General features: G+C 49.3%; 1 protein-coding gene across 7 annotated transcripts in view; it reads left to right on the forward strand.

The window, feature by feature from the left end:
• The first annotated feature begins 3,591 nt into the window (after positions 1-3,591).
• The window catches only part of ATP6V1C2 (ATPase H+ transporting V1 subunit C2), a 52,909-nt gene continuing 44,398 nt past the window's right edge, over positions 3,592-12,102 (forward strand). For all 7 annotated transcript variants that reach the window (XM_060648496.2, XM_060648512.2, XM_060648521.2 and 4 more), the window contains exons 1-3: positions 3,592-3,677; positions 4,883-5,038; positions 7,226-7,293. In XM_060648496.2, the coding sequence (XP_060504479.1) occupies positions 4,910-5,038; positions 7,226-7,293 (197 nt within the window). In that variant the 5' untranslated portion in view covers positions 3,592-3,677; positions 4,883-4,909. The remainder of the gene's footprint in view (positions 3,678-4,882; positions 5,039-7,225; positions 7,294-12,102) is intronic.

Consider the following 12,102-nt stretch of genomic DNA (forward strand, 5'->3'; position numbering starts at 1 on the left):
AAGCCGTCCTGATGGCTGTCCTTGAATCGCAAGGGTATTGGCTGGATGGAAGACGTAGATGAGCCCATGGGGAAATATGCTGGGCATCGCTGAGCCACTGGTATAATCACCCACACTTAGGGTATAAAGACCTATGGGACATCTAAGACAACAGAGGGAGAGGGAAGTCAAGGGAACATTCGCTGAGCACACCACAGCTTCCAAGCCCCCTCTTTGGTGCCCCAGGCTCTCTCTCACCTGCAGGATGAGCCTGAAAGGTGGACATAATTACGCACCCCCGCTCCCCGTTTTCAGATGGGAAGCCTGCAGTTGATCCAGGCTAACTAAGTAACTTATCCAATTGCCCAATTCCAAAGCCTAATCTGTTTCTCCAACACGGTACTGACGAAACAGACTGTTCTACTTACCTTTGTCTCCACCAGAGAGCTGTCCTTCTAGAAAAACTTCCCTGCGTTCTTCTCAGAAAAGCCTAGAAAAATCCACCTGAGCCACCTGCAGGTGGAATGGTGTGTCTGTGCTAATGGTAAGAGCATCCTATGAGGGCTGTGTCCACACTAGGCAACAAAGAGATCCCAAGGCCATCATTTGGGAGAGGCTAGAGGACAGCAGCCCAACGAGGCCAGCCTGGTCCTTCTGGTTCCCAAACTTGATGGGACTGTTCCCCCTTGTACAGACTCCAGCTGGCTCAATGCGTAACCAGTGCCAACTGCAGAAACCTTTCTGGACTAGGTAGCCAAAGCCAAATTCATAATTAGCTTGAGATTATGCCAGGCTGATAGTATTTCCTCCCTCGGCTTTATTCCCAGGAAGAGAGAGTATTCTTTATAACCTGGGTTCTTTCGGGATTCTGTCTATGAAGCACTTTTCGTAACCAGGGGGTATTTTAAAAGCAGTGGTCAAGGCACATAAACTTGTAATCGCTTAGCTGTAGATTTCAGAGACTTTGGGAGTGTGGGGACAGGCAGAGGAACCGAACACGGGTTGTTAAATGCTGTTTCAGGCTGATGTATGGAAGGGAACGACTTTCCTTAGTGGGAGTGCTGTTGTACACTGCTTTTGGTGGATTTCTCCTTATTTTTCTGTGTTAAAGACTGATTATAGGGAACTTGAGAGAATAACACAAGTCCATTCAAAACTGATGAGTACAGATGTTGCCTTTGAAAGCTGCAAATCAAAAGATTCCCCCTGGGGCAACATACTGTTGTTTTCATCTCTCTCTCTCTCTCTCTCTCCCTCTTCATTCTCTCTGTTCTTTTTTTTTTCCTTTTCTTTAAGATGTAAGTTGTCCAACCAGATTTCTATTTACCTTTGAAATCCAATGCATCTGACTCAAATTCTGAGCTGTAGTAAATTGCTGATGACATTGGATTATCCTTCGCTGATAAGATAGGTTTGATAATTTCTTGATCTTTAAAAAACAATCAACAGAAGGATGCCGACCCTCATGTAGAATATGTAATCTCAGTCATGCCAAAAAGTCTATGCCTGTATTTACGAATATGCATTAAAAAATAACAAAGAGGGGGGTGCTTGAGTGGCTCGGTCAGTTAAGCGTCCAACTCTTGATCTCAGCTCAGGTCTGGAGCTCAGGGTCGTGAGTTCAAGCCCCACGATGGGCTCCATGCTGTGAGGTAGTGAAGACTACCTAAAAAAAAAAAAAAAAAAAAAAAGGAAGAAGAAGAAGTAACAAGGAGAATGTTAACAGTGGTTATTTTGAGATCATGGAAATACAGCCAATTTTTTACTTTCTTCTTTATACTTTTCTGGTTTCCGAATCCTCTATACGCAGGATAGAATCACCTTGAGAAGCAGAAAAAAGTTAGTTGAAAAAAGTCATGCTATCTCTAGAACAGTAGTCATCAACTATTACAACTTCCGATGTTTCACAAGAAGCCCAAGCAAGATGTACAATAACCAGAAAGATTTTAGATTTTGAGTAGGAAGATTTTAAGTCAGACAAGGAACACTGGAGGCCCTCAATATTTTCTTTATCAGACGTCCGGGAGTTATTTTGTGTCTGACTTGTCTTTTATTCCATGAAACAAGCTTGTTAGAGGAAACCATACTTACAGAAAGAATGGTGCCATAAGCAAAAGTTGGGAACACCTCTACATGTGTTGCCCAGTCTCTAAGAAGCCAGGTCAGTGGCTCTGAATGTTATCTGAAATGGAAAACGTGCTTTCTTCCCCAGAGTTACGACCCCGTCCTGCAGGCTTGCTGGGAGCAAGGCAAAGGACCCGCGGTCCCACGCGTAGCTTTGCCATTAGCCAGTGACACGACACCCAGCAATTCATGCAACTTGTGGGGCAACCTTACTCTTCTTTGTACTTAGGGTTTGCCCCCAGCTCTACAATTCTGTTTTGCCTAGCTGGAAAGAATGGCATCACGGGGTCAAGTCCAAGATTGGAGACCCCAGGTTCAACGTGCAACCAGGCCACTCCTTCGCTTGGAATCACCATTTAACCTCCCTGTGCCCATGGCGTTTCCTCATCCCTTGGTTTCAGGTGTCCACCCTCGGGAAGATGTTGCAAGGACTGACTAATGCACACGAGTGTCCCAATAACGATGATGCACGGCGCAGGTGTTGGGAGTTCCGAACTGCCAGTTCCAAACCCACAACAGGATTGCAGTGCGAGCCTGTTGTGATCTTAGAAACCACCTTTCTGTTCCGCATCTGGGGCTTCTCGTGCCAGCATCTGGAGTTACACCTTCCCTTCCCTTCCCTTCCGAAGACCCGAAAGCATTCTCGGCAATGGGATGATGGTCCCCCTAGTTTTATCTAGGAAGGCACAGTTCATTCTCCAGGAAGCCAGCAAACCTTCTTCAACACCCCCCCCCCCAAAAAAAAACTCATTCTGAGATTTTTATCTTTCCCAGAAACCACCAAAAACATCGCCCACAGGGAAGGCTACACTAAAGTTTCCTCCATTACTCCAGAGGAAATGAAGTCGGGGTTTTCTTGTTTTGTTTAACGTTCAGACGTTAATTTCGGGGGGGGGGGTTCCTTGTCTTTTTTCAAACAGCACGGATCACGACCCCACATCCTGGTACTCAGACTCTGAGTTTTAAACCCCTCCAATACCCAGGGCAGCTTTGAAGGGGGTAGGGTGAGGTGGGCGCGCCTGGCAGTGGGGAGTTTCCCTGGCAACCAGCGGCAAGCTCTCGCCCACAAGCCCAGGAAGGTCTGGGCCTCTGTCCAGGTGTGTTCCAGAACACACGTGGACCTGTGGCGTTTCTTCCCACAGATCAGGCCTCTTCGCCGCGGGATTCCCGAGCCCCCGTGCTCGGTCATCGCCGGGTGGGGGCGGGAGTCCCGAGTACTTCGCACCCCCTGCTTCGCTCGGTCCGGCACGTCCCGCGCGCTCCGCTACGTTGTGGACTGCAGACCCCGCCCGAGGCTCCCCCCGGGTCCCGCCCCGACCCACCTGGGCGGGGTGGGGGGCGGGGGGCGACCCAGGGCCCGGGCGGCCCGGGACGCGCGCGGGCCGCAGCCGGGCCCCCGCGGGAGGCGGGCGGCCGGGTATGCAAATGTCCGAGGGGCGGGCGGGGGGCCGCCTCCCGCTCCGGATAAAAGCTCGGGGCGGGGCGCCGCGCAGAAGCCGCTGCCTCCCGGGAGCCGGCCGTGCGCTCCGACCCCGTGCCCGCCCGCAGCACGCCCGCGCGGCCGCCGGCTCCCGGTAAGGACGCGCGGCGCGTCGGGGACGCGGGGCGGCGGCGGGAGAGGCGGCGCCGAGACCCGGGGGACCGGGGCGGGCCGCCCCGCGCACGCGGGTCCGCCGTCCCGGGCCGCGCTTTCCCGGTGGGAGCCAGAGAACCAGCGCCTCCGCGGCGCCCTCCCCGGGGCCGGGCAGGTGGCATCTCCCCAGCTTCTGCGCCGGGCCCGTTTGTCCCCAGGCCATCGGCGGTCAAGACCGAGAGGAACTGCGTCCGTTGTGCCCGGAGTTAGGAGGGACCGAGGGTACCTTGGAGTGGAGTGAGACGAGGGTCAAAAGGAAAAACTTGCAGGCCGGGGCTCTGGCTGGCTGTCGCCTGTTTCTCCCTAGCCTTCCGGAGACGCTTCGCGAGGCGATGGGAAGGGAGGCACGGGCCGAGGGGACAGAGGTGTGGGCGTGTGCACGTTTGAATGAGCAGAACGAATCGACTTTGCAAGCGGCAGGCGCTGGACAGAAACTGCCAGGCCCAGCACGATGCCCGCCTCTGCAGAGTGCACACCTGGGCTGGTGGAAGACGACTTTAGTCGTCCCCCCCCCCCCCCCCCGGCTTTTTTTGCTTATTTGGGAACGAGGGGAGCTCTTCTGAAGTCTTACTTTTAAGGCTAGCACCATTCTGAAGGCCGGTCAGTAAACGATCTGGGGTTTGCCCAAGCTCCTGTTGTGAAAACGCCACCTTGTCTCATTCCTGCCTTCGCTTCATCCCAGAAAGTACAATGTGGAAAGGAGGGAACTATTTCAGAAGGCCCCAGCCTGGCTGGCTGGCTGGCTGTCCACCCCCCTCACCCCCGTTTGTATTCTGATGTCAGGAGAGAGGGGAGTAAAAGGACCGGGAATCTTGCTGTCCCCATCCCTCCCCCCAACCCTTAAAACCAGTCAGAACCACCCTAGGGATGGTTTGGGAGTCTTTGTGGAGACCTGAGGGCTTTCCAACGGAAGACTTTGCGGTCTTTTCAAGCAAAGATAAGAGCACTGCAGATCAGCACATGGGTGTCCTTGGAACTAGAGAATCTGAATTGGAAGGTCGCGGGGGACGAAGAATGGGATATAGTAAAGGCAACACCTCCTGGAGAGGATTAATTCTGAGGGAAGGGAAGTGGTGAAGGAGTAGAGATATTTGACACTTCTCTCCTCCTGTTTCTGTTTGTGCGTGTTGCTGTGGTTCTGGTCAGTAACTGGATAAAAGAAGTCTGGAAGCCATGTCGGAGTTTTGGTTAATTTCTGCCCCCGGCGATAAGGAAAACTTACAAGCCCTGGAGAGGATGAACACGGTAACCTCCAAGTCCAACCTGTCTTATAACACCAAATTCTCGATTCCGGACTTCAAGGTAAAGTTCCTGGGGAAAGAGGAAGGACATGATGGTGTGGGGTGGGTGGGGGGTGGGTGTCTCCTGGGAAGCCAAGGAGAAAATAACAGGTCAAAGGCAGCAACGTTGAGGATAAGCCTGGGGGGGGGGGGCGGGGGGGATGATGCACAGGGAAGTCAGTGGTCTGGATGGGACTTCGTGCCACAGCCCAGAGTTAGTTGTGGTTCCTATGGACCCAAAAACACAGGACAGAATGAACAGGGAGAGAAGGGTGTGGGTAGCAGTGTCTTCAAAAAAAAAGAAAAACGGGGAGAGGGTTTTCCACACCGAGGCTCTTGTGAGTTGTTGTTCTAGGATTCTTCCCGTTTTGTCTTCGACATCCAAGAAGCCCCACGATACAGTGGAAATGTACAGGCGTGGAGAGCTTCGGTCTTGACTGTGCTCTTGAACTGGAAGCGGGGTGGGAGATTCAGATGGAATCTGATGGAGAGGCAGGAAGGGAACTTAACGGCGACCGGGCCGATGGCAGAAAGACACGAGGCAGGGAAGTCTAAGGGTTCTTGCTGTGGAGAACAAAGTTGGAAACTAACAAATGTGAGAGAGGAACGAGGTGTGCAGTCTTTTTACTTCCAAAGAGTAGCCTTGTCGCAATCCTTCCTAAGATTGTAAGCTTCCAGAGAGAAGAGGCTTGAGGCATTTTTCAGTGACAGCTATGCAGATGCACTGTGGGTGCTGGAGGGATGGCCCTAACTGCCCAGCGGTAGCCGTTCTAGAAAACTGCCCTATCCTCTTTTTCAAACCTCAGTCGGCCAGTCTACCAAAAGGGCTGCACCGTCAGCATCATTGGTGATGCGACCCTATTTGCTAGTGTTTATCGAGCGGTATGCTGGGGGCCAGGCACTTTGAACACACCATCTGGAATGTTCACAAGGCCCACGTTATAGATCAGGAAGGGCGGGGAAAGGAGACGAGGGTGATACATCTGGTCAGTGGCAGCACTGATTTCTGAATCTGTACGTTGCTGCCACTGTTTGCCTGGCGACCGGCGCTGGGAAGGTCGGGGAATTCAGCATCCATTCGCCGCTTACTCTTTGTAAGGCAATGTGTTAGACTGGAGGGAACAAAGATAAGAGGCAGGACCTCTGCCAAATATTGCTTAACATCAGGTCGCTTGAAAGAGAAGCAAACTGCACTTATTAGAGATAGCTACGCTTCATCATTTCCTAACTGCCTTTCTTAAGGTATTTCTTAAAGTATCTTTTTTATATTAAAGTATACTTGACACGCAGTGTTAATCTTAATTGCTTTTTAATGTCCGATTGGGGATTGGTAATCTGAACACAGAGTCTCTCCTTCTAATTCCGGGAAGAGACCTTTAAATACAGTTTTGGGCTGTGTGATAATTTTCACATTAAGAAATAGATCGTTATAAGTAATCTGAAAAGAGAAAGACTTGCAGGAATGATGAGGCGGGGGGAGGGGAGGAAGCTTGCCCCCCCCCCCCCCCGCAAGATCATTGTTAATAACAGCAAAGCAGAACAGAGACAGGGATTGGTTGGACATCTTGGAGAAGAAAAGCGTTTAGAAATGGTGACTTCTTGGGGCACCTGGGTGGCTCAGTCAGTTAAGCACCCGATGCTTGATTTCAGCTCAGGTCATGATCTCAGGGTCATGAGATCGAGGCCCATGTTGGGCTCTGTGCTGACAGCACAGAGCCTGCTTGGGATTCTCTCGTTCTCTCCGCCCCTCCCCTGCTCACATGTGTGCATTCTTTCTCTTTCTCTTAAAAAATAAATAAATAAAAACTAAAAAAAAAAAAAAAAAAAAAAAAGGTAACTTCTTTAACTTGCTTTCTGGTACATTTCCTCCTCAGCGATGGGGATTGATCATGTGACCAGCAGACTGCCACTTTAAGAAGATAATGAGCTGGGGTCCCACAATGATACAGAAGTTGCTCCTTCCTGTGGCAGAAATGTAACAGTTCATCCTGTTGGCAGTAATAATAATAACAGCTAAACTTTAAAAATGAGAAAATATCCCCAATCCGCTGATTCTCTTAAGAGCTCTTCCCAATTTCCAGTTTGGCCGTTGACCCAGAATAACTAAGGCAAGACGGAAGTCACAGAAGTCCCTGAACTGTTGTTGAAAGTGACCTACACCTTCCCTGCCATAAAGCGCGAGCCGCTAACGTCTTTGCAACCTTTCTAGGTGGGGACCTTGGATTCCCTTGTTGGCCTCTCTGATGAGCTGGGGAAACTCGATACCTTTGCTGAAAGGTAAACAATTTCTTATTTACTGCATACAAGTGAGAATTTGATGGTGTTGTCAAAGGACACAGCGCTCTTGCTTTGCCTGAACCCATGCTTGTCCAAACCCGATCCTAGAGGTCACATCAAGAACCAGTGTGGAGATGCCTGGGTGGCTCAGTCGGTTAAGCGTCAGACTCTTGATTTCGGCTCAGGTCATGATCTCATGGTTTGTGAGTTCGAGACCCGCAGGGGGCTCTGTGCGGGCAGTTCGGGGTCTGCTTGGGATTCTGTCTCCCGTTCTCTCTGCCCCTCCCCCACTAGCTCTCTTTCTCTCTTGCAAATAAAAATAAACTTAAAAAAATTATAAAAAAAAGAGCCAGCGTGACTGCATGAGGGCCCCCGGTCAACAGCAACACTTGGGGTCCCTTGAATAGTTGTGTTTTTTTTTTTCCTGGAGGCAGCAATACTGGGGGGCTGCCTTCAAAATGAAGAGGCTTATGGCATAAGGTGCTGAAACCTTTAGAAAAATAATTGATGCGGTTTCCCCTGAGGCTTTTACGTTTTCAAGTTTTTTGTTTGGTTTTGTTTTTGTGGTAATATTTGCTCAAAGTCAAAGATTCAAAGTACAGAAGGAAGGCTATCCAATTACATTAAGCTTTCCTCTCATCTGGTTTCCTCTTTCCTGTTTCCCTCATTTCCTTCTTTTGAGGCAACATTATGACAATCTTTAGGAGCACCTTCTGGAGACAGCCTGTACGTGTGCAAATACCAAAAACAGTTTTACACAAATGATAGCATATATCCTGCACCTTGCTTTTCTCAGTTAATCACGTATCTTAGAGATAGAGGTGTTTTGGGTTTTTTTTAATGTTTCTTTATTTTTGAGAGAGAGAGAGAGAGAGAGAGAGAGAGTGTGTGAGCTGGGGAGGGGCAGAGAGAGAGGGAGACGCAGAATCCGAAGCAGGCTCCAGACTCTGAGCCATTAGCACAGAGCCCGATGTGGGGCTCAAACCTACGAACTGCGAGATCACGACCTGAGCCGAAGTCGGACGTTTAACCGACTAAGCCACCCAGGCGCCCCACTTAGAGATAGTTTCATGTCAGTCCGCAGCTGGGTTTTTCTACTGGCTGTATTAGCATGAATAGACGTGCCCTAATTTACTTGTATTTCCCTATCGATGGGCATTTGAGTCTTCTGGACTTTTGCTGTTACAACCAATGCTGTCTTGATGGTCCTTTTGTCTACTTCCTTGCGCACCTGTGGGAGCGGGTCATCACAAGTTGAAATGCCGGGTCGAAGAGTATTTGCATGCAGCGTTGTACACATATGCCCACATCCCTTCTCCAAGGAATTGTTCCCTATCCACACTCGCACCAAAAGTACATGAAGATATTTTAAAGTCTTCAAGGCATTTATTCATTTATTTTTTAATTGCTACACACCCGGTACATAAGCATTAGAAAATATATATGGATCACAGAAAAGCGTGAAAACAAAAATACAGATCACCAGGAGTTATGCCATTCAGAGAAAACCACTGTGATGTTATATCGTATTTGCAGTTTTTTTCTACCCGCGTTATTTATGCATGCATATATTAGTAACAGTGACATCATGTTATATGTGGTTGTAACTTGCTCTTCTCTTCATATCTTAAACTTTGTTGTTTTTTTTTTTTTTAATTTTCTTAATGTTTATTTTTGAGACAGACAGACAGATTCTAAGCAGGGGAGAGGCAGACACAGAATCCCAAGCAGGCTCCAGGCTTCGAGCTGTCGGCACGGAGTCTGATGCAGGACTCGAACTCGAAGCCACCCAGGCGCCCCATTCACATCTTACACTTTGGCTCTCGCCATTAACTCTTCCACTGTAGTGTTACATCATAGAGATTTGCCATAATTTGTTTATTTGGGTGTTTCAAAATAATAATAATCCCTAGTTTGGGTGAAACTGAAAACATGTTGCTTACCAGATGGTCTCATTTAATTGAAAAAGAATGCAGGGCCGCCTGGGTGGCTCAGTCAGTTAGTTGAGAGAACGACTCTTGATTTCGGCTCAGGTCATATCCCAGTGTCGTGGGATCAAGCCCCATGTGTGGCTCTGTGCCGAGTGTGGAGTCTGCTTAAGGTTCTCTCTCTCTCTCTCTCTCTCTCTCTCTCTCTCTCTCTCTCTCTCTCCCCCCCCCCCCCCGCTCCACTTCCCAGCTTGCATGTTCTCTCTCTCTCTGTCTCTAAAAAAAAAAAAAAAGGAAGACAAGAAAAAGAATACAGATGGAGTAGATGAGGAAAATGGGCCATGACGGCCAGGTCTTGACTAGGACACAGACCCAGAGCCAGCCCCCCGCTGGATCTCACCACCCCCACCGAGGGTTTCAGATCCTCAGGGCCTGTCGACGTTGCTGTTTTGTCTTCTCAGCGCAACGGTGCTGTGACATGTCACCGCTTTGTTTTAACACGTTGAAAAAAAATTGTTTAATTTATGTTGAGAGAAAGAGAGGCAGAGAGGGAATGCCAAGCAGGTTCCGCGCTGTCCGCACACAGCCCGACGCGGGGCTCGGTCCTGTGAATGGTGAGATCGTGACCCGAGCCGGAATCGAGTCAGATGCTTAACCGACTGAGCCCCCCAGGCGCCCCCCTCCGCATTTTTATAGGAGCCCTACTGATCTTCGAGGAGTCTCAATCTGCAGATTGGTGCCGCGAGGTAGAAATTAGGTGTTCTGCTTCTGTTGGGGCTCACCCACCCCTTGCCTGAAAGTGGAAATCAGCCTTTGTTGGTAACGTTTTGCTACATGGAGGATGTTGCTCTAACCACATAAAGGCAGCCCTTGTCCCCAAGTAGTTGGCAGCACGGAGTCTTTGAAAAAGAAAGCAAACCTTTGGCTTTCTCATATGTAAGATGGGATAGTACGGAACATCTCTGCTTCCAAAGAAGAATGAAAGGGAGTGAAATCATGTTAAATCAAATACTGTCAAATCCCAGGACAGGTTCTATGAAAACTGGACGCCCCCCCCCCCCCCCCCGAAAGTGGCTTGATCCCTAAATATCAACTCCTTTCTTAGGCTGCTCTCCATAGGGAGGTGGGTGTGACAGACACCATGGGGGCCAGCCCACTGCCCTAGGCTGGTCATTGCTTTCAGTTTTCTCAGCAGCCCTGACAAACCACTTCATGAGGTCCTATAGTGAGAAGTGGCAATATTGCCTTTAAGAAGAGAATTGTTTCCAGGCCCCCTGCAGAAGTGACAGCTAGTCAACATTTTTACCTTTCTAGACTTTTCTAGACCCTTCTAGATCTTTCTTTGCTACCAGTTATCTGCCCTAGTGCAGGTCCTTCGCCTGTTTCTTACTCCCCAAAGCCTCCTCTAGCTCTAAAATTCTGTGATGCTGGATTTTCATTTCCACCTTCATTTCCTTTGTGTTTTGCTTTGTTTTTATCCGTGTGCTGTTCCACACCTACTGGTTGCACGGCTTGTTTGTGCTGGTGGCACAGCGTGTGTCGAAGAAATAATATGAAAGTATGTGAGCAGGCAAGGTCAAGGCTATCATCGGGAACCAGAACCTATATGAATTAAGATGTTTTCTAAAAACAGGGCTAGGTGTGGTGAGAACTGACAGTCACTGTGCGTTGTTTCAGTCTTTTTCTTTGTGGGTACATGTTCTCAGGAGCCTTCTTACCGGCGAGAAAGGAAAATGGTGTGATCTGAGCCCCCTTTATTTCTAGCATTGATCTGACCCGGGGGCCAAGGTACTTTGTCTCCGGAGTTAATACTGGAGCTTGGCGTCCAATAATGGGATACACTAACTGACAGGCTTCGGGGCTTTGAAATGCCCTACCTGACTCTTTAAAGAGTCCTCGAGTGTTATTTAGCTAAATAAATGCTAGCTGGGTTTGTAGCTCAGGCAGCACCAACCTGTCGGCACTGCTTCTGGCCAGGAGAACAGAGGAGGGACGAGAGTTTTCAGGGTGTATTGTTTCCATATCCTTTTATTATTTATTTACTCGGGGCACTAGAGTGTTTTTCCATGTAGCTGGAAGGCAGGTTTCGTTTCCTGGCTTTTCTCTCTCCCTCTCTCCTTTTGTTTTGTTTTGTTTTGTTTGTTTGTTTGATTTGTTCCTCCATGGTGACTTTGTTAATTTACTCTGTATTTACCCTGTAATTCGCGAACATTTGAGAAACCAAAGGATTCAGTCTTGAAAAAGGCGCCCCCCTCCCCACCCCCCATTAGCAGTTGTTTTGAGTTCTTCCCAGTGTCTTAGCTTGCTTCGACGATGCTGATTGAAATATTGCATTTCACAGGTGCTTAGACACCCGTATATACCTCCTGGGTTTCTGTGGTACATTGGTGACTGTCACTCGCCCCTGAGCGCAGTGCCTACCTGTGGTATAGCTGGTGGCTTCTCTTTACCCGTGTGGCTCCATGAAGTTGGCTGAGGGTTAGCTCAAAGATGTGGATCGGAGATTACGTATCTGAGTGTGGATGTCTGCTGAATGATGCAGATCTTAAGGAGTGGGTTCTTCTAAGGGCATTCTAGAAAGCTGGTTTGGTTTTTTTTTTAATTTTTTTTTTAACGTTTATTTATTTTTGAGACAGGGAGAGACAGAGCATGAGCGGGGGAGGGTCAGAGAGAGAGGGAGACACAGAATCCGAAGCAGGCTCCGGGCTCCGAGCCATCAGCCCAGAGCCCGACGCGGGGCTCGAACTCACGGACCGCGAGATCATGACCTGAGCCGAAGTCAGACGCTTCACCGACTGAACCACCCAGGCGCCCTTGAGGGCATTCTACAGAGAAGCAAGGGGCGCCTGGGTGGCTCAGTTGGTGAAGTATCTGACTCTAG

The sequence above is a fragment of the Panthera onca genome, chromosome A3 (genome assembly GCF_046562875.1).
Source record: "Panthera onca isolate mPanOnc1 chromosome A3, mPanOnc1 haplotype 2, whole genome shotgun sequence".
NCBI lineage: Eukaryota > Metazoa > Chordata > Mammalia > Carnivora > Felidae > Panthera > Panthera onca.